The 23,678-nt window shown below is 36.4% G+C and overlaps 1 protein-coding gene across 1 annotated transcript in view; it reads left to right on the forward strand.

The window, feature by feature from the left end:
* The window catches only part of Pkhd1l1 (PKHD1 like 1), a 148,362-nt gene that overhangs the window by 103,891 nt on the left and 20,793 nt on the right, over positions 1–23,678 (forward strand). Inside the window, exons 59-70 of the mRNA XM_028867944.2 lie at positions 723–896; positions 5,477–5,580; positions 6,912–7,041; positions 8,426–8,547; positions 10,519–10,609; positions 14,018–14,166; positions 14,249–14,371; positions 15,545–15,656; positions 15,737–15,853; positions 18,123–18,288; positions 20,590–20,822; positions 21,027–21,194. Of these exons, the coding sequence (XP_028723777.1) occupies positions 723–896; positions 5,477–5,580; positions 6,912–7,041; positions 8,426–8,547; positions 10,519–10,609; positions 14,018–14,166; positions 14,249–14,371; positions 15,545–15,656; positions 15,737–15,853; positions 18,123–18,288; positions 20,590–20,822; positions 21,027–21,194 (1,689 nt within the window). The remainder of the gene's footprint in view (positions 1–722; positions 897–5,476; positions 5,581–6,911; positions 7,042–8,425; positions 8,548–10,518; positions 10,610–14,017; positions 14,167–14,248; positions 14,372–15,544; positions 15,657–15,736; positions 15,854–18,122; positions 18,289–20,589; positions 20,823–21,026; positions 21,195–23,678) is intronic.

Here is a 23,678-nt window from a genome sequence, read left to right on the forward strand (position 1 = left end):
CTGTCTTCAAAGATTTCTAAAAGTAACTCTTATTTAAAATAGTCTTAAGCACTGTCTGCTTTTCAATTTTTTCATTAGTGTGTATTCATTGTACATGGAACTATGTTATATAAGGATATTTTTATACAAGTATATAATGGACTTTAAGTCTATTCCTCCTATACTATTTTACTTTCCTTTTCTCACTATTCATAATAATTAGTCCTAGAACAATCCTAGGTATTCCTCCATGGAAAAATAGATAGGGAAAAATATGGTGTATATATACGGTAAACTTTTCAACCATAAAGAAGAACCAAGTTATGTTGTTTTCAGGAACACTGATGCAACTGGAAACAGACACATTAAGCAAATTAAGTCAGTCTCAGAAAAAAACAATACTGGATTTTTTTTTCACATTTGTGCTTCATAGATTTTACAAAAGTATAAAACTATCTAGAGAAACAAAGGGAAAAGAGAGGAAGACAATAACTCTATACTTTCTAATTTTAATAATTTTATTATATAAACAGATGCTATATCTTGGATGCATTAGCATATAAATAAAATAGCACCTTAATTTCAGTTTGCCACATATCTCTGTTTAAACAGAGTGTCCAATCAATTTATACATTTGTGTCAACATTTGGCATGTTAGAAAGTTGTAATGTCTTACGAATTATAAAGAAACTAATAAACAAATATTTCCTAGCATTGACAATGACCCATCTTTCTGTTGGCAGCTGAAAGACAGCAGATCTTTGAAACTGGCCAGAGCTACACATTAGCAGCTGATGTTGGGATACTGAGTAGGAACATCAAAATCATTGGTGAAGATTACCCAGAATGGTCCAAGGACTCTTTTGGTGCCAGGATCCTGGTTGGCTCATTCACTGGAAACATGATGACATTTAAAGGTTGGTAATATTTCAGTCAATTTTTTTTAGTGAAATATATAACATTATCTCTTGTGCTTATAATTCCTGCTTCTTCATAGGACCACATAGAGAAATCAAGGTTTAAAAGTGATTATGTAGTCTGTGTTGCTCTCTGAGTAAATTTCCTAACATTATTAACTATTTACCTCATCTTCATAGACAGTAAAAATGATCAAACCAGGAATGGCATAAAGTGGTAGCTAGACTGACTTCTAAGCCAAACAAAAATTATTTCATAGCATCTCTTATATTTGTTTTAAGGAAAACTTCAAATCTACCAAATACAGAGAAAAAAATGTAGTAAATTCCAATGTCTCTATCACCTCTAGTGTTCACTAACATACCAGTTTTAGCCAATCTAGTTTTATCTGACAATATTTTAACTCTGTCATTCCCTTCTCATTTGTAATCTAGAAAATGTTTCTTGATAAGCTTCATTAAACCTCACAGCCTTGAAGAAGAGTTCCTACAAATGCAAATGCAGGGAAAAAAATCACTGATTCCCATCTCATACTGACTATTGAATTGATTCTCCTGCATCCTTCAAAGATGGCCGTGTGTGTGTGTGTGTGTGTGTGTGTGTGTGTGTGTGTGTGTGTGCATGCACAGATGCACGCTCATGTGTGTTGTAGGCACAGATGCAGACATGTGCATATGGAAGCCAGAGCTCAACATCAGGCATCTCCCTCAGTTGTTCTCTTTATGTTTTGAGACAAAGTCTCTGAACCTTTGGCGAGACAGTTTGACTGGTGCACCCCAAGATCCTCCTGTCTCTTCTCCCCAGCACTTTAATTATCAAGACCCAATCACCATGCATGGCTTTTTTTTTAAATTAACATTTCTCATTTATTTTACATACTGACTCCAGCCTTCCTTACCCCCTCCTCCGATTCCCTTCCCCCACCTCCCTCTATCCCACTCCCTAACCCACCCCTTTTCCACCTCTGCTCAGAAAGGGGGCAGGCCTCCTATGGGTGCCAACAAAGCATGGTATATCAAGTTGAAGTAGGACTAAGCTCCTCTCCTTGTGTTAAAGCTGAGCAAAGCAACCCAGCATCAGGAGTAGGTTTCTAAAAGCCAGCCAAAGCGTTAGGGACAGGCCCTGCTCCCACCGCCAGGAGTACAGCAAGTGGACCAAGCCACACGACCATCACACATTCACTGAGGGCCCAGGCTGGTCCCATGCAGGATCCCTAGCCATCGGTTCATAGTCTGTGAGCTTCCATGAGCACGGCAGTTGCTTCAGTGGGTTCCCTTGTGATGACCCTGACCCCCCTGGCTCTTAAATTCCTTCCTCCCTCTCCTCAACAGTACTCCCCAGGCTCAGTCCAGTGGTTGGCTGTGGATTTCTGCATCTTTTATTTATTTATTTATTTATTTATTTATTTATTTATTTATTTATTTATTTATTTATTTATTTTTATCCTTTACTGGACAAAGGCTGTACAATTGGAATAGTCACCACTCTGATCACTGGAGAGGGCTAGTTCAGGCTATCCACTATTGCTAGAAGTCTTAGCTGGGATCATGCTTGTAGATTGGTGTGAGTTTCCCTTGCATTAGGTTTCTACCTGACCCTGAAATGCCACTCCCCATGGAGAAATCTCTTTCATTGCTCTGCCTTCCACCCACCCTTCAACCCAATCTCTCATGTTCCGATTCCCACCTGCCCCCAGTCTACCCAGGAGATCCCTTCTATTTTCCCTTCCCAGGGAAATCCTTGTGTCCCCTTTGGGCACTCTTTGTTATCTAGTCTCTATAGGTCTGTGGATTGTAGTGTGGCTATCCTTTACTTTACAGCTAATATCCACTTATGAGTGAGTACATACCATATTTGTCTTTCTGGGTTTTGGTTACCTTTCTCAGGATGATTTTTTTTTAATTCCAGTCATTTGCCTGCAAATTTCATAATGTCTTTGTTTTTAACAGCTAGGTAATACTCCATTGTGTAACTGTACCATATTTTCCTTATCCATTCTTCAGTTGAGGGACGTCAGGTTGTTTCCAAGTTCTGGCTATTACGAATAATGCTGCTACAAACATAGTTGAGCAGGTATACTTGTAATATGATTGAGCTTCCTTTGGATATATGCTCAAGAGTGGTATATGTGGGTCTTGAGGTAGACTGATTCCCAATTTTCTAAGAAACCACCATATTGATTTCCAAAGTGACTGTACAAGTTTACACTACCAGCAGCAGTGGAAGAGTGTTCCCTTTACTTCACATCCTCTCCAGCATAAGCTGTCATTGATGCTTTTGATTTTAGTCATTCTGACTGGTGTAAGATGGAATGTGAGAGTCATTTTGAATTGCATTTTCCTGAGAGCTAAGGATGCTGCACATTTCTTTAAGTATTGCTCAGCCATTTGAGAGTCTTCTGTTGAAAAATCTGTTTAGATCTGTACCCCATTTTTAATTGGATTATTTGGTAGTTTGATAACTAGTTTCTTAAGTTCTTTATATATTTTGGAAATCAGCTCTCTGTCAGATGTGGGGTTGGTGAAGATCTTTTCCCATTTTGTCTTATTTACAATGTCCTTTGCCTTACAGAAGGTTTTTAGTATCATGACGTCCCATTTATGAATTGTTGATCTCAGTATCTGTGCTACTACTGGTGTTCTATTCAGGAAGTTGTCTCCTGTGCCAATGCATTCAAGTATACTTCCTACTTTCTCTTCTATCAGGATCAGTGTAATGGAATTTATATTGAGGTATTTGATCCACTTTGCCTTGAGTTTTATGCAGTGAGATGATATGTGTCTATTTGCATTCTTCTACATGTCAACATGCAGTTAGGTCAGCACCAATTGTTAAAGATGCTCTCTTTTTTCCATTGTATAATTTTGGCTTTTTTTTTTTCAAATATCAGGTGTTCATAGGTGTGTGAATTTATACCAGCATCTTTGATTCAGTTCCATTGATCCACCTGTTTGTTTTTATGCTAATTCCATGCTTTTTTTATTATTACTGTAGCTCTGTAGTAGAGCCTGAAATCAGGGGTGGTGGTACCTCTGGAAGTTCCTTCTGGATTGTTTTAGCTCTTCTGGTTTGTTTGTTTGTTTTTTTCCATATGAGGTCGAATATTCTTCTTTCATGGTCTGTAAAGAAATTTTTTTGGAATTTTGATGGGAAGTGCATTGAATAGGTAGATTGCTTTTGGTAAGATGTCCGTTTCTACTGTGTTAAACCTATTGATTCATGAGCATGGGAGATCTCTCCATCTTCTGATATTTTCTCCAATTTTTTTCTTCAAAGACTTGAGGTTCTTGCCATACAGGTTTTTCTCTTGTTGGTTAGAGTTACCCCAAGATATTATATGTTATTTGTGGCTATTCTGAAAAGTGTTGTTTCCCTGATTTCTTTCTAAGCTTGTTCATCATTTGTGTATAGGAGGGCTACTGATTTTTTTAAATTAATCTTGTACCCAGCCACATCACTGAAGGTGTTTATAAGCTGTAGGAGTTGCTTGGTAGAATTTTTTAGGGTCATATATGTATACTATCATATTATATGCAAATAGCAATACTTTGACTTCTTCTTTTCCCATTTGTATCTGCTTGATCTCCTTTGGTTGTTTTACTGCTCTAGTTAGACCTTAAATACTGTTTTGACTAGATATGGAGAGATCAGACAGCTTTGTCTCATTCCTGATTTTAGTGGAATTGCTTTGAGTTTTTCTCCATTTAATTTGATGTTGGCTGTCAGTCTACTGTATATTGCTTTTATTATGTTTTGGTATGTTTCTTGTATCCCTGGTGTCTCCAAGACCTTTATCATGAAGGAATATTGATGGTTAAATCCTTTAAAAAGGAGTTAATATTTTTTAGTCTTCATTTTCCAGTTTTCCAATAGAGTCAACACTTATTATAGTTTTTTCTGGAATTAAGAACCAGTCATTTCTGTAGATAACTCTGGTTATATAACCCTGGTGACAGAGGAACCCAATGCATCCAGTTGGTTTCAGGGACTTCCTGAAGCTTCAGAACTTGGCACAGAGTAATCTCCTGTAGATTGTTACCACTCTTATTATTGATCTACAATATTATCTTTTGTCACCTCAGTGGTACTATGACAAACTGACCAGCAGATGATTGGCAATACATATTCTGAAAGAGCCTCTGAAATAGAATTCTCTTAATAAAATCTCTTGATAGCAACAAGATTGAAACATCAGGTAAATTATATCCATGCCTTATATGTGCTTTCTTAGCAAGGCAATATTACCATCAAGTAGAAGAAAATTGGTCCTTTAGATATGATTATAAATAAATAATACATAAATAAAAATTTGCAATGGTTTGTGATATTCTAAAGGGTCACTATATATTTTAGATGCATGTTAAATGTATATAATTTAAATATTATGATTTTATGGGGAAAGAAGGAAAATTAAAAATAAAACACTGGGGAAAAGATTGAGAATAATTATTTCATTCAGAGTAAAGGAGCAAAGAAAAATAAAGTTTCCATGAAAAACTTGAGTAGTTTTATATAGCTTTTCAGTATATTTTGTTTTATTCATTTTAGGAAATTTTCTTTTAATCTTATACTCCCTTAGGAAGTGCAAGAATAAGTAATGTGGAATTTTATCACAGTGGTCAAGAAGGCTTCAGAGATAGCACAGATCCAAGATATGCTGTGACATTTCTTAACCTGGGACAGGTTTGTGCTTTGATTTTTGTATATGTTCAAAATATGATATATTTTTTCATAAAAAGTCTTTATTGTGTGAAACCTGCAAGTAAAACATATAGCACAGCTACATTAACATAGTCACCTAAGCAAGCACTTGCACAGTCCCACCCAAAGTCTCTATAGTTCACTACCAATTGGATTTTTATGCACTTAACTGTAAAAATTGAAAAACCCCTGACAGAGTTGAAGTAGAGAAACAATTAGCTTTAGAGCTTCTTTCTTAACTCAGATATTCTTTACTTGTATTGTTTAACCTAGGACAGATTTGTAGTTAGTTTTTATATATGTTCAAATTAAAATATGTACATTTTTGAATTTTACTTGACTAAATAGCTGTATCTTCTAATATAAGGAAACTCCTTTGACCATACTGCCCATCAATGTGCATAGACATAGTAACATTTGCTTCAATCAAATGTTGCTTATTTAAGGTCAATAAGGCCATAGGAAAAGTCATAAAATTGAATGGTGTGCATGTTGTAACCACTTGCATGAAGGTCAGTGAAAGCTGTGGGAGTCGATTCTTTCTTTCCACTGTGTGGGTCCTGGGATGGAACTCAGGTTATCAGCTCAGTGGAAAGCATTTTTTCCTGCTGGAGCATGTCACAGGTCCAGCTTATTTTTTGGTGACAAAGAATAACTTTCTGTTAAGTGAAGTGAGTATTGCTTAAGTTTCTCAAAAGACAAGCAGAATTAAAAAATCTACATCTATGTCTCTAGCCAAAAGGGGAGAATAATTGTTCTAAGAAGGCTGGAAAGTTAAGAGAAATGGGAAAGAGCATATTTCTTAAGGGAAATAAAACTAATATTTCTGTGCTTACTGTTGAAACCTCTTGAGCCTGTGATATTCATCACCAGGTATAAATGCTTTCCACTGAGCTGACAACCTGAGTTCAGTTCCAGACTCATTCCTATCAACATCTGGATTATGATTCTTGCCTGAAGTGTTACTATTAATTTTTAAAAATCACTACTAACAATTCAATTGTTATATAAAACAATTTTTATCACATTAGCATTTTAAAGGTAATAATAGAAATATGAACACACAGAAAAAGCTCTTGAGAAAATTTTAATCCCCATTTAAGATGGCCATATGTTTTTTACTTTATTTAATCATAAATGCATGACATGAAAATCTTCCATAATTAAAAGACTATAGGGAAATCATCTCTTCTAAGTAAGAATATGTGTATGTGATCAAGGCTTGCTTATTAAAAATCACTTAATTAAAATTATTCTCTAAATTCATTTGAATTCTATTATAAAAATGTTCATTTATTCCAAATATTCCCTAGATTCAAGAACATGGTTTGTCTTATGTCCGAGGTTGTGCATTTCATCACGGCTTCTCCCCAGCAATTGGTGTGTTTGGGACAGATGGATTGGACATAGATGACAACATCATCCACTTTACAGTAGGAGAAGGTAATATAACGATATTTTGGTTCACATAGTGCGTGCTTCTGAGGCAATCTTACTGTAAACTCTATAGTCAGCTTGCTTAGTTGATCTTTCTGTGAGAGTGGAAATGGTCTGTCTGTGCCATCCAAGGACAATCACTAAGTCACATGTGGCTAATTAGCCTCTGAATTGTAGCTAGTGCAGTTGTGGAGATAAATTTATATTTTAATTTTACTTAGTTATATTTAGTTTACATCCAAATAGCCACCAATGGCTATGACTGTACTATCACACAGTAGAGACCTGAACCTAAAGTGAATTATCGAATCACTTATCTTTTCAATTACTGTGAGTTAGGCTGGAAAGATGCCTCAGTAGTTAAAAACATTTGTGGCTCTTGAAGAGGACCCAGGTTGGATTCCTAGCACCAACAAGGTGGCTCACAACTATCCCTAACTCCAGATCCAGGAGATCTGATACCCTATTCTGATTTCTGCAGGCACCAGGAATATATGTGGTGCACATCCATACATACAGGCAAAAAAATTATAAATATATAATAATCTAAAAATTTAGTTACTATGACTTTATGATACATTTTAAATGTATGTATTAATTATTCAGTGTGAATATGGTGTGGACAGGAAGGGGGCATCCATGTCATAGCATGCATGTGGAGGTCAGAGGTCAACTTTGAGGAATCTATTGACTGTTTCCACTAGTATACAGGTTCCAGGGATGAAACTTGGGTAGCCAGGCTTTGAGGCAAGCATGTTTACCCACTGACCCACTGAGCCTACTGAATTACTTTGACTTTTAGGATATTCCTCACATATCAATCATAAACATTATCCACAAGTAAGGTTACTTTAATTAAAAATTATACACAATATGAGTATGTTTCTTTCATTTCTATCATATGAAGTATACTGCAAACTTAATGTACACAAACGATACGCATTTATTTATTAAAATCTGAAGTGAAACCCATAAGTCAACTAATTTAACAAGTCTCTAGAGCAGTGGTTCTTAACCTTCCTAATGCTGCAACCCTTCAATACAGTTCTTCATGTTGTTGCGACCCCCAACATAAAATTATTTTCATTGCTACTTCATAGCTGTAATTTTGCTATCTCGGATCATAATGTAAATATCTGATATGCAACACTTATAAAAGGATCATTCATCCTCAACAGGGTTGCAACTCATGAATTGAGAACCACTGATCTAGAAGATTCTAATTCAGGAAGTCCATTATAAGAGTAAAGTTCACTACCAAAAAGATCAGGGGACCCTTTCTAAGTCTCAAACTAGAAAATAAAAATAACTTTGCAGAAACAATAAAAGACATTACACATAGTGTTTATTACTAAATGAACAAGTCTTTTGCTCTCTTTTTAAAATACAGGTATAAGAATATGGGGGGATGCCAACAGAGTACGGGGAAATTTGGTTACACTTTCAGTTTGGCCAGGAACCTACCAGAACAGAAAAGACTTGAGTTCAACACTTTGGCATGCAGCAATTGAGGTAGGGTGAACACCCTTCTAATTGCAAATAATTGTAACATTAACATCAATTCTGTGAAAGTTGTAACTCTCAAAATTGAATAGGATTTCCTCCTTAGGTATTGATGATCTGTTAAAGCAAATTAGTTCAAGAAGTGGATGAACTTTCTTAAAACTTATTTTTTCTTTGAGAATTTCATGGGCCTCTACAATTTATTTTTATCACTCCCATCTTCTACTCTTACCAGAACTCTCTCTACATATCCTTCTCCCAACTTTCTATCCTTTTCCTATCTTTTTTTTATAGCCCACTAAGTCCAATTAGTGCTGCCTTTATACTTGTGGGTGTTTGGCAATCCGCTGGAGCAAGGACAACCTATTAGGGACCACACTCTCAGGAAAAAAAAATAGCCTTCCTGTTCCAGCAATCATTACAATCATTAATTGTCTATATCTCCTCAGCTGGGGTGGAGCCTCATAAGCCCTCATCTTCTCCAGTATGGAATGTTGACTAGTTTGATCTTGTGCAGATTTTGTGGGTTCATGGGTAGAATGACCCTGCCATCTCCACAAGACACTATTTTACAGCAATCCTCCTTGGCTTTTACAATCTGTTGAGCCCCTCTTGCATCATGTTCTCTGAGTCTTGGGGACATGTGATGTGATGTAGTTGGCCAATTGAGGGCTGAATGATATTTGAAAAACATATTATGAATTATGGATGCTATTGGGTTTCTTATTGAGGGTGGTGTGTGTTCAGGCTTTCTACTCATGCTTGTTAGTTTAAACAATTATCTTTCTGTCTTTCTTCTCCAATGTTACTCATCATTTTTAAGTTCCATTATGGACCCTCTCTGCTATTATTAGACTGAGCATCTTGTGGACATTCAATGCAAGATTGCTTGTATTTATTAAGGATTACTCATTGTATCCTTATTTTCCATGAAGTTCTTTACAATTACTGCAGTATATTTTAGGTACAGAGTAAGAAAGACTTCAAACAGGAAAATGGAAATTACAGAAGGCTTGGACAAAAGTCAACTTCCCCTTTAGTTTATTTACCTTTAGTAATGTAATGGAAATGAGTTTTAAAATAGCCTTGTTTTGTAAAATGGGATAAGGATTGAGTTTTGCTGCTGTGTTCCTACTAACTATTTAAAGGAAAAAACTAAAAGCAGGAACATAGCATACATATGTGAGGTAAAAATATTCTTTTTTTAATCTATTTATAGATGTTAAAGTGTAATCAAAGATCAATTCTAGATCTATAAAATTATCCATAGGACAACTTCAAAAAAAGTTATCACAGTTTAAAACTAATTGTTTAATATGCTTCAAAGAGTGATGGAGTTTTTGCTTTTGTTTATGTTTATTACTGCTTTGTTGTTACTATGAGAAGTAGTTAAAACTTTCATGATCCACACTTTCATTTTCCATGATTTTGACTCTGCTGATATGGTAAAACTGAATACTAACTACTATTACTTGAACTAACCAGGTCTTTGATGAGAACAGATGTTACTAAACTAATCAATATCACCACTGAATCTTGCACTTGATTGTAATGGCCTCAGATATCTTTCTTTTAATGAATCAGTTAAATTGACAACAAATTGTAACAAAAAAAAAAAAAACCCTTCCTATAGTTTTGGACTTTGGCCTAGTCCTTATAAAAATTTAACGACATCTATGACTAAATTAAGAAGCAACCTCTATGGTGCACTTTTTAATGAAGAACTTAAGAACTTAATATGAGACTAGCGTTTTAACTCATTGTTACAGAACTAGCATATAAAGTATTGAGTACAACCTCGAGCACTACAAAAGGAAAAACAATGTGATTTCATTTGTAATATATATTTGAATGGGATGAGTTATCATAATTAAAACAAAATACTGAATAAGGATTTTTCCACACATGTCAAATATACTTACATTGCTTGCATAATATATACTATACTAACCCTAAGCATTTTATTTGTTCCCATGCCAGATAAATAGAGGGACCAATACAGTCTTACAAAATAACGTGGTTGCTGGATTTGGAAGAGTAGGATACCGCATTGACGGTGAACCATGCTCAAGTGAGTCCTTTAACGTAGAATTGCCAAAACTAGTGAAAAACTTGTCCAAATCATGAGAATGAGTGATTATGACTTGTCATTTTGATATATGGTATCTCCTCCTTTTAAAGACTAAAACAAGGTACATGGTTTCAAAAGCATCCAGTATAACAGATAGTTCCACTTGTTATGAGAGAGAGAGAGAGAGAGAGAGAGAGAGAGAGAGAGAGAGAGAGAGAGAGAGAGTGTGTGTGTGTGTGTGTGTGTGTGTGTGTGTGTGTGTGTGTGTGTGTGTTACTGGGGATTGATGTAGGGTCTTGTGAATCCTGGGCAAGGGCTCTATCACTAAGTTCTACCTACACTCCCTGGAGCCACTTTGAAGGAACCCTTTTCTTTCTAGTGTTATAATGCCCAAATTCCGATGGCTACATCAATTCTTGATTTAGTGGGTATTAGAAGAATAAGGACCTTGTTCCACTTCCACTCTCTCCAGATCAGCATGGTATTTAAATTTACATAGACAAACTTTGTGATGAACATACAAAGACAATTTGTGGAAGGCATAAGCAAGGGAGCAGGGTGACTTGGAATTCATAATTACACAATTTTATAGTTTCTTAACTTTTTAAACATGTCCATAAATTATTGCCGATCATAAAGGAAAATAAGAACTAGAAAGATAGATTAGAGGATAAAACATTTGCCACACAAGCATAAGGCCCAGAGTTCAGATTCCCAGAATCCACAGAAAGGGCATCCTAGAAGCAGTTATTTTTGTTTGTGCTTTAACAAATAAAGCTTGCCTGAAGATCACAGGGCACAGTTAGCCACTAGTCAACTATAGAGACCAGGCAGTGGTGGTGCACACCTTTAATCCCAGCACTTGGGAGGAGGAAGCAGGAAGATCAGGGGTTCAGGGTCACCCTGTACTACATGAGATTGATCCAATCTAAAAGAGACACAGAGCCAGGTGGTAGAGGCTCACTACTTTAATCCCAGCACTTGGGACCTCATGCCTTTAATTCCAGCACTAGGGAGGTGGACACAAGAAATGATATGGCTGGGCGGAGAGAGGAATATAAGGTGGGAGGAAACAGGAGCTCGCCCCTATTCAGCCTAAGGAGTTGGCAAGGTAAGAGGTGGCTGTGGCTTGCTCCTTTGTCTCTCTCATCTCCAGGCAAGCTTTATTTGTCAAAGCACAAACAAAATATCACCACACAAAGTAGTTAGCTAGTCTATCAAAATCAGCAAGTTCTGTGTTCAAGTGAGAGATCCCACTTAAATATAATGCAGCGAATGATCAAGGAAGATATCCAGTGTTACACTCTGACCTCCACACACATACACACATGCACCCATACAAATGGGAATGTACACACACACACACACACACACACACCCGGGGGGGAGGGGATAAATTATAAAGTTTCTACTTCACCCTTAGAAACTGAAAGAATATTAAAGAAAATGGATCTTTATCTGAAAATTTTACATTCCATTTAGTGTTGTTTCACTGGATCATTATATAACAACTTCAAGGAAAAACAACTGTGTATTTACCATAAAGTTCAGCTGCTCTGCTAATAGTCTAGTTAATTATTTTTAAGATTATATAAAACAGTATTTTCTGTTAATTCAAAAACAATTTGATTCAAGCCAATTTTATTTTTGCCAAAAAATACATTTTGAAGACATAAAGCAACTTTATCATTACATTTAACTGATTCCTTGATACGTGGTCTTATTAGGTATTTTTAAGTCTCCAACAGCTCCGAGTAGCTTTTCTTTGACATGCCCAAAACTTAAAACTATAATTTTCTAAAACTTCTATAAAGTAGTTCCTGTGGCTTTTTTATAAAAATCAAAATATAATCCTTCGATATAAATATTTACTAGTAAGGTATAATGATACATAAATACATGTTTTTCACTGACTGGTGATATCACTAGAGGAGAATGTTTATGAGAAAGGCTAGGGAGATGGCTCAGCTGTAAAAACCACTGCCTGCTTCCTTTTCCAGAGGGCTCAGGTTCAATTTCCAGCACCAACACTGTCTGCTCACAACTGTCTGTAACTCCAGCTCCAGGCAATCTGATACCTTCTTCCGACCTCTGTGCACACCAGGCTCACAAGTTATCCCAGGCATACATTCAGCCTAGACACCCATGGACATCAAGGAAAACAAATTTTTCAAATGAATGGAACAAAAACATTAAAACTTGAAAAGGATTTGTATTTATAGCAATGGAATATAAAACACAAAAGAGGAAAGGGGGCTTAAGTTCCTGTACAGGGAAGGGGATGGTGGCCCATGTGGGTCCAAAGAAGGGGCTATCTCTTTCAAGGGGCTTCACTATGTAGGAACAGGGAATGTAAATGACTCTTTTGGAGAAACAAACTCAAGCCAAGCCCAGAAAGACCAGAAATAAAAGGTACAAGTCAAAGGACTAAGAAGGAGGGGAGTGAATGGAAGCAGGGAGGAATCAGATATCAGGGGACCTTAGTGAGATCATCCTAAGTGTAATTTAGGAAGGACCCTGCTTGTTGAATATAGTTTTTCCAATGTATTTAGGTCATTGATCCAATTTGCACTTAAGTAAGACTTGCATTAAAATCTTCTTCAATTATGTAGTATATCAATAATGAGTTCTTCATAGAGAGAATTTGTACTTGTTTGGGTTATTTAAGCTGATTTTAAGATAATCTTAAACTAGACATTAAAACTGTTTACATACATGGAAATTGAGGCTCAAAGAGACTAAACAGCTTTCCCAAGATCATGTTTGCATCACTCCAAAATGCGTTTAAGGAACACTCTCTGAATCTGATGACAGACATAGTGGCTTCTCCCTTGAAGCCAACTTTCTAGAATAGAGGAAAGAAAATTCATCAGATGTCTACCAAGTGGTAACATTTGAATTGCAATGGAAGTGGACTGGAGTGTTATTGTGAATTACGGGTTCAGTAACAGCCTTTTAAGAAAGCGACTCTTTAAAATGACGTGGCCAGAAAACACATTAAAAAAAGAGAGAGAGAGAGAGATGGGATGGAGATGAATTTTACTCATGCATATCCTTGCATTTCAAGCTTATACTCGTTTTAATCTAAACTTCATGCTCTTTCAAATAAAATCCATGCTTGTTTTAAATGGATACAATAATTAAGGGAGTTAATAGTGTAAGTGGCTATACAATTTGCCGGTGACTCCACAATTATTCTGAGTAATAAAAGGCAAGTTAGATGAAGGTAATACCAAGCCAAAAAAAAAAAAAAAAACATAGCTGATTCATTAAGATATCATCACATTAAAACTTACATTGAGAATATATATGATATATATAAATAAAATCTTTAACCAATAGTGGTGATTAAAACTATAAAACATTCCTTGTAACTTTAAATTTCTGATTCCATATTTTTTTTTCAAGGTCAGGCTAATTCCATAGGAAACTGGTTTAACAATGAAGTTCATGGGGGTTTGTATGGCATTTACATGAACCAGGATGGCCTTCCTGGATGTTCTCTTATACAAGGATTTACCATTTGGACATGCTGGGATTACGGAATTTATTTTCAGGTGAATATTATTGAAGGTGGTGACGGCTTGTTTTCTCTTATGCTCACTCTTAGCACTATATAAACCTCAGCTTGTATTACAGACCACAGAGAGTGTGAGCATCTACAATGTGACCCTGGTGAACAACGGGATGGCCATTTTTTCAATGATCTACATGCCCCCTTCCGTGTCTCACAAGATTTCTAGTAAAACAGTGACAATTAAGGTAAGCTATGAATAAGGATAAAGAGCGACATGGAGGAAACCGAAATTCTTGAAGGTCTCAGGAGAATAATGTCCGGGGTGCCTCTCTGACCAGTCCATGCCTTTGAGATCACACAGACACACTTTCTCCTGACCACTCTGCCTTCTGCTCTCACCTCTCCTTATCGACATCATCTGTGACAGTTCTCTGCAATTACATCCTCTCCATCAAGGTTTTCCTGAAACAGCAGAGATGCTAATGGCACTCCCTCCACTTTGTACTTCTTCTATTTCTGGAAAGGTCCATGTTTCTATGTGGTGGTATTCTAATTGTACTGAAATATGATTTTAATTGTATGTTAATAAATAAAGTTGCCCGGGGGTCAGAGCTATTAGAGCCATAGACAGAGTGTGGCGGTGGTGGTGCACGCCTTTAATCCCATAGATCTCTGTGTGTTCAGGGATACAGCCAGCATTGGAGACATATGCCTTTAAGACCTGGGGGGCTGTACATACAGACAGTGATGAGGCAGTCACGTGTTTGGGTTTACAACCAATGAGAAGGCAGAACAAAAGACTATGAAAAGACGGACAGACAGGAAATAGGTCTCCTTTCGGGAAGCTAGGAGCTCGCAGGAGGAAGGGTAAGATTTTAGCTCTGAGCTCTGACCTCTCAGCTTTCTCTTTTACATTGGTTCTGTGTTTCTTATTTAATAAGACAGTTGGTTACATCTACATCTCTATCATCATCAAAACAGAACACTTCATTTAATATAATTATTTACATGCATAATATAATCATGCTTATAAATATTTGCATGAGCCGGGCGTGGTGGTGCACGCCTTTAATCCCAGCACTCGGGAGGCAGAGCCAGGCGGATCTCTGTGAGTTCGAGGCCAGCCTGGGCTACCAAGTGAGCTCCAGGAAAGGCACAAAGCTACACAGAGAAACCCTGTCTCGAAAAAAATAAATAAATAAATAAATAAATAAATAAATATTTGCATGAAATCAAACATAATTATTTGTTCCTGTTGCTGTCTTCAGTCTCAATTTTTGTTCCCTGAGATCTTTGTTTAATGAACAATCTACTTCTGAAATTTTTAGCTGGTATTTTGTTGTCATACAGTTCAGTATGATTGTTTCCTTTTAGGAAAAGTGAGTGTTGATACTGTCTTATTTGGCTGTCTTTGACAGAACTCATTAATTGTTGGAAGTAGCCCTGAATTTAACTGCTCTGATGTCCTAACTGATGACAATCCTGATGTAGAACTTACCTCTGCACACCGAAGTTCTAGACCCCCCTCAGGTAAAACTTTGGAATACTACTGATGGTTTTAATGTATTTGCGTATGCAACTTCGGTTAACTTATTTCTTTTTACTAAAAGGTGGGAGAAGTGGCATTTGTTGGCCGACATTTGCTTCAGCTCATAACATGGCACCTCGGAAGCCCCATGCAGGGATCATGAGTTACAATGCGATCAGTGGCCTTCTGGATGTCTCAGGCAAGTTTAGATATAGTCTTTCACAAATCTACTCAATTTCTATCGGAATATATAGAGCACCTATTAGTTAATAATGCCTCATGGTCAGTAGAATGTATTTAAGCTGATTTCCATAGTGATCTGATGAATATGTTTTAATAATTTATTTATTTTTATTTTATGTGCATTGTTGTTTTGTGTGCATTTGTGTCTGTGTGAAGAAGGTGTCAGATCCCCTGGAACTGGAGTTACAGACAGTTGTGGGTTGCTGTGTGGATGCTGGAAATTGAACTCTGGTGCTCTGGAAGAGCAGTCAGTACTTTTAGCCTCTGAGCCATCTCTCCAGCCTCTGCTGAATGTATTTTAATGACAATAAAAGAAATCATATTTTAAAATCCATTTCAAGCATGGTTCTCTAGCAAAATGCATACATGTATATGTGTGTGTTGTATGTGTGTGAGATGAATGTGCATTAGTATGTGGGTGTGAGTGAGGGCACATGTGAAGAAGGCCAGAGCAGGATGTTTCTCATCCTCTATCACTGTCTTATTGTCTTGGGACATGAAAGCTCACTGTCTAAGCTGTCTATCCAGGAGACTCACAGGACCTGCTTGTCTCTGACCCCTCAAGACATGTACAGTCATGCTTGGCCTTTTACATGGGTTCTAAGGATTCAAATTGAGGTTTTTATACTTGCAGACCAACCACTCTTACCCACTGAGCCATCTCCCTAGACCTCTAACTTTTACATATTGAAGAATAATATTTAATATTTCTTATAGAAAACAGTAAAATACTTGTATAGTGATTTAATATTAATTTTCATAATTTGCATTAGGCCCCTTTGGCTGCTTCTAACCAATCAGTTAAGTCACCTAGTGCTGACTCAAGTCTGTGTATGTATACTTCTCTCCCAGTTCACTATAATAACATATTAGAGACAACCAAAACTCCACCAACCACAGGAGTCATCTGAATTCATCATTTTATTACATTATATCTCAGGGCCCCTGCCTCTGTCAACTGTTTAGATCAGACTCCCTAGAGGTAGACTAAGAAGTGGAATTTTTTGGAAAGTGATTTGTTCAAAGTATGCTTTCAGGAAAAAGGACATTGAAAGGAAGGTTAAGAGGAAGGAACTAAATGAGTATATGGGTTCACTGGGGTCCAGTTTCCACCTGATTATTCTGAGAGCAGTGGCAGCCAAATTTCACCCCATATTTTTCCTGGCAGTCTTTCTTAACTCCTTTTGGTCAGGCCTGGCTATGCGTGCATTAGCAGTTGATGAGTAGTGTCAATTCTTAAGGCAAGGATGCCATAAGTGATCAAGAGAAATTCTATGGATATGATAAAGCTGTTACTGCTTTGCAGGTAACACTTAAAAGAAGAGCCAAAGTTGAGCTCACTGGCTTAATAAAGATCTAGGCAAGGTACAAACAGTATCTATCACTGCATCTTATTTCTACATATTTATGTTATTATTCATGCACAGAATTTCTTAAGGTAAATATATTTAATAAATGTAATAGAAAAATGTATTTAAGAATTTTTAAATGACCTTTATGTTATTGAATTTTAAGTATGATTTAAAAAATTAAGTCTTTTATTCAATCCAGCATGAGGTACATAATATAAACAGAAAGGCAAAAATAAAAACAATGAATCAAATAATTCTTGCTGCATAACAAATCACCCTGAAAACTTGAAGAGTTTTAAACAATTTTTAGCACATAATCAGTGGATTTACTATTTGGACTTTGTTTAGCCAAGTAATTCTTTAGGTATTGTCCCCTGGCCATTTTCACTGAGTGTCCCCTGGTTTATAGGTTGAATTTAGGCTGGCTGGCTAGATAGAAATAGCCTTACTTCTTTCTATAGAACTTGATGCTTGTTGACTATTGCTGGCCAATAGCTATGGTGATGGGAATGATAGAGTCACGTGTGTCCTAGGCTTACTTACACATTGAAAGTTATAGAATTCCAAGAAGCATCAAGACTACTATGCCTAATATAAAAGCATCATCCAAGTGTCTTCTTATGCCACAGTTAATATTGTCCTATTATTTAAACCAAGTGTCATAACCAAATCTAGGGAAAATGTGGGAGAGGATTACCCAGTCATTCAGATATTGTTTCAGTCATTTATCATAAATAGTGGGAGGTGCTTTTGCCATACCAGCCCAGAATTCCATGTTCTAAGTAGTGAGAAAACATATATTGGGTGAAATGATTCTGGTCTTAAATATTTCTCCAGAGAAGGATAATCACTTTTATATTATTTATGTTTTAGGTTCAACATTTGTTGGATTTAAGGATGTTTGTTCAGGAGAAACTAATGTGATATTCATTACTAATCCTCTAAATGAAGATCTACAGCATCCAATTCATGTAAAGAATGTACAACTGGTTGATACGATTGAACAATCTAAAGTATTTATACACAGACCTGACATAAGGTATCATTATGAAAATTCATCATATTCTTTATTAACATTCTGTTCTCTATCCCCTATTAAATATCTGAAAAGGTTACTATATTAAAATAACCACTACTATCTAGAAACCAGTAGTATTCACAGATATTCAGACTTTAATAATATAAATTTAAGCATTCTCAGTTGTTTCAAAAACTGAGCTTTACTGTATGTATTATCACTCTATTTTCCATGCACCATTAGTAACATCATCATTAAATGCAAAGCATGGAGATGCAGTCTTAATCTGCTTTCCACATTAATGTTTTTCCATCAGTCATCATTAAGGGATAAGAGATATCTCTGTATCACTTCATTTTATTATGTTTGTAACCTGTTGTTTTCCAAATATCCTACACAGGCACTCCAAAAATGTGCTCAGGAACAACACATTATAATTACATAATTACATAGAAACTTAGACCTGAGACCATTTCTGATTAGTTAATGTCAAGACATTTCAAAAAAAAAATGATTCCATAGATTTGAGGTCATAGAAGAATCTAGTCAACTCATGATATTTTTGTAGGACTTCTAAAACAGGAATTTAGGTGTAAGATGATATTAGAGAAAAGAAATATTCTGTCAAAACTATTTGGCCAGTTTACAGACTAAAAGGAGCAATGCTCTATAACTTAATGGGTATTTCCCCCAGAAAAACACAGTATTCCACAAATAGCTTGACTTCATATGATATGATTTTGATAACAGCCCAACATTTACTTGTTTAATCAATTTTGAACTGTGGTAGTTTTATTTAACAGAACTACTACCTACTAAACAATTTATATCTGCTATTTAGTGGTCATTGAATTCTTCAGATTTCAGGTATAATTTTAATGTCTAGGTCATGGAGACTGTATTTCTTCTAGTTTTGTTTGCAGTGGATATTGTTGGTAATCTTCCAGATCTTCCTATGACAAACAGTGCACTAAGCCTTCAAAAGCTCTAAATGTTGGTTAATAACAGCTATGGATGCCTTTTCACATTTGCTGTTATAGAAATCCCTGCATTACAAATAGTTATTATCACCCTTGCAACCCAGGGAAATGATTGACTGATTCTGGAGAATAAGGCTGCCCCACCCTCACTCAATGCAGTTCACTTTCCAAAACTTGTCATAAAATCAGAATGATGCTTGTCTGAAGACCACAGTCAGGCATGCTCTGTGTTGCTTCTCTCCCTTGATTTTGAGAGGTACCCTTCAACAACTCACAAAAATCTACCTTTGAGGCTCTTGGGAACTTGAATGAAGACAGCACACACAGCCACCTAGTTTGAGGGTCCCTGAGCACTTTACTTACAGATTTGCTTACAAACGCACCCTACACACACTTGAATATCAAAAAACACGTGAACCACTAAAATGTTTATTGAAATTCTCCCAAGCATGTGTATTATAACAAGAGATAACTGATAATATTTCTCTTATGACAAAATAATCTGAGAGGCATACTTCACTGTATACATCATAGCAATTCTAAGTACACAGTATATGATTTGAATGGGTGATATATTATTGCATATTCAGCAGTCTTTCATTATTATATCTGAGGACAAATAACAGAAGATGAAGCCAATATACCATTTTAGGTTGAACTGTGGAGAAATTTACAATATAGTTACCTAAAGAGCTGGGCAGATCTCTGTGAGTTCGAGGCCAGCCTGGTCTACAGAGCGAGATCCAGGACAGGCACCAAAACTATACAGAAAAACCCTCTCTCGAAAAACAAAACAACAACAAAAAAATGGTTACCAGGATGTAACAGGAGGATCACAATCCACGTTTATCTGTGTATGCATAGACAAGAGTCTTTAAGATTATATAGCAGCTTTGAGACTAAGAGATTAGGTAGGAAGGTGAAAAAGACAACTATTATAAAATATTTATATTATTTTGTAGTAAATATTTATCATTTGTAGAGATAAGAAGGGTGAGAAAATTAACAAAGACTACCTGGCCAACATAGAGATTTCCATCCCGTTACAACAGAATAAATGTCCATCTGCTGTATAGAGAAATGTTAGTGTATTGTGAACAACACACAAAAATCAAAAATCTGATTATACAACATAAAGAATACCAACATATAGTTCTAAGTGTATCTCCAACATGTGCAACTTGTCATTTTGAAAGGCTAATGAATGCATCATAATGGACCAAATAAACACCATGAAAGAAACCACCCTTTGTTCCAATGCTAATTGCATAGGCAACTTTGTTCCTCTAGAAACATGACTCAATCAGCGACCTCGGTCATTCATTTTGCCTTTTCTCCCCAGTAAAGTGAACCCATCTGATTGTGTGGACATGGTTTGTGATGCCAAAAGAAAATCCTTCCTTAGAGACATGGATGGTTCCTTCCTGGGGAATTCTGGGTCAGTGATCCCTCAAGCAGAATATGAGTGGGATGGAAACAGCCGACTAGGAATTGGAGATTATCGAATCCCTAAGGCAATGCTCACATTCCTGAATGGAAGTAGAATTCCTGTCACTGAGAAAGCACCTTATAAAGGTTTGTTGTTCTAATAATATAATAATAATTCTATTATTAAACCTCAAGTTAGTGGAACAAAGTTCATTTTTTCTCAAGAATTGGATGATGAACCAATAGCTTGTTGGCTCCGCTTATTGATCATATATACAAGATAAAGACAACAGAAAGAAATTTTGCAGAGATTTTCTATCATTTCTAAAATACTAACACACATGTTTCTAGGGATTATTAGAGACACAACTTGTAAATACATCCCAGCATGGCAGAGCTATCAGTGTTCTGGAATGGAATATGCAATGATGGTTATAGAAAGCCTAGATTCTGACACGGAAACACGAAGACTTTCCCCAGTGGCCATCATGAGCAATGGTTATGTGGACCTCATTAATGGTAAGTGTTCAGTATAAGTGAACTTGAGTTAGTAAAAGCATTTAATTAATGCATAGACCTACCTGAATAATTATTTACATATAAAATTAACAAACATAAAGGCTTCTTTACCTTCCATATTTAAGAAATATCTATGTGCAAGAGTGCGTTATAACTTAGCAGTTCTCCATCCAGGAAAGCCAGGACATTTATTTCATATTGAGTACTTGAAGAAAGAGGAAAAGAGCCAAAGGGAAGGAAAATGAGGAGAAAAGTTATTCCTGTAAAGACTTTCACACCTTTATTGATAAGGATATATAAATATTTTGAAGAAAAACATTACACTTTGCCTTATAAAAATTGAAAGTAAGCTTGATAATGTGTTATTTAGAATATTTAAGAAGGGAATTGCAGGCCTCTCATCTTCAGTCTATGAATTTTTTAATGTATTTTGCACTAATAGAGGTTGTTTATATAAACACATAGCTTATCCCTTTGGCTTTTGAGAAGAATTCCTGAAGGCTCTAAGTCTAGGCTCTTCCCATTCTGGTCCTAGGTAGCTGGATACAAATAGGAAGAAACAGTTTCCATAGAGATTCAGATTGACTTTGGAGACCAAGAGGTTTTCAATTAATAAGATGAACTTCTAAAAGTTACCAAAAGCATGGGACAGGGATTCGTGTATATCCCCAAACAGGGCTCAAGTGCTAGTCTCTCAGCAAGCTTAGCACTGAAGAGGCACTGAGCAAGGATCACACAAATATCCATGCTCTAGCTGTGCAGACGTGGTGTCAAAAACAGTTTAGGAGTCAACTAAATGGCTGTTATTTCACAGAATCTGCTTTTAAAAGCCTGTGAAAGAAACAGAAGACAACAAATGAGAGAAAGATGGAAGTTCCTTGATTTCTGGCTTTCCTCACTTAGCTCCTGCAGCAAGCAATCAATGTAAAGGACTGCCTTTTGGGTTCACAAAGCAGAGGATATGGGAATATTCAGAGAAGTCAGTGAATAATGGTGGAGTGAAAAAGAAGTTTTCAAATTGGCATATTTTTGGTTTCTTTTTATTTTATTATTAAGAAATTTTCTATTCATTTTACATACCAACCATAGATCCCCCTCTCCTCCCTCCTCCCACCCCTCAGCCTTCGCCCTAGGCACTGGACTCCAAAAAAGCCAGCTCATGCACCAGGGATGGATCCTCATCCCATTTGCCTGCAAATTTCATGATATCATTGTTTTTTTTACTGCTGAGTGGTACTCCATTGTGTATATGTGCCACATTTCCTTTTTCCATTCTTTGGTTGAGGGGCATCTAGGTTGTTTCCAGGTCCTGGCTTTTACGAATAATGCTGCTAGGAACATAGTTGAGCATGTGTCCTTGTGATATGATTGAGCATTCCTTGGGTATATGCCAAAGACTGGTATATAGTGGATCTTGAGGAAGATTGATTCCTAATTTTCTGAGAAACTGCCATACTGATTTCCAAACTGGCTGTACAAGTTCTCATTTCCACCAACAGTGGAAAAGTGTTCCCCTTGCTCCACATCCTCTCCAACATAAGCTGATATCAGTGTTTTTGATCTTAGCCATTCTGACAGGTATGAGATAGAATCTCAGAATTATTTTGATTTGCATTTCCTTGATGACTAAGGATGTTGAACAATTCCTGAAAGGTCTTTCAGCCATTTGAGATTCTTCTGTTGAGAATTCTGTTAAGCTCTGTAGCCCATTTTTTAAATTGGATTGTTTGGTATTCTGATGTCTAGTTTCTTGAATTCTTTATATATTTTGGAGATCAACTCTCTGTCATATGTGGGGTGGGTGAAGATCTTTTCTCATTCTGTAAGCTGTCATTTCTTCTTGACCTTGTCCTTTGCCATACAAACGCTTCTCAGTTTCAGGAGGTCCCATTTATTAATTGTCACTCAGTGTCTGTGCTACCAGTGTTATAGTTAGGAAGTGGTCTCCTGTGCCAATGCGTTCAAGACTATTTCTATTTTCTCTTCTATCAGATTCAGTGTAACTGGATTTATGTTGACATTTTTGATCCACTTGGACTTGAGTTTTGTGCATGGCAACAAATATGGATCTATTTGCAATCTTCTACATGTTGACATCCAGTTATGCCATCAACATTTGTTGAAGATGCTTTCCTTTTTCCCTTGTACAGTTTTGGCTTCTTTGTCAAGTATCAGGTGTTTATAGGTGTGTGGGTTAATGTCAGGGTATTCAGTTTGATCCCATTGGTCCACATGTTGGTTTTTATGCCAGTACCAAGCTGATTTTTATTACTGTAGCTCTATAGTAGAGCTTGAGATCAGGGATCTTGATGCCTTCAGAGGTTGCTTTATTGTACAGGATTCTTTTGGCTATCCTAGTTTTTTTTGTTTTTTCCATACAAAGTTAAATATTGTTCTTGCCAGGTCTGTGAAGAATTGTGTTGGGATTTTGATGGGGATTGCACTGAATCTGTAAATTGCTTTTGGTAAGATTGACATTTTAAT

Source organism: Peromyscus leucopus, chromosome 20 (genome assembly GCF_004664715.2).
Source record: "Peromyscus leucopus breed LL Stock chromosome 20, UCI_PerLeu_2.1, whole genome shotgun sequence".
Classification (NCBI taxonomy): Eukaryota; Metazoa; Chordata; class Mammalia; order Rodentia; family Cricetidae; genus Peromyscus; species Peromyscus leucopus.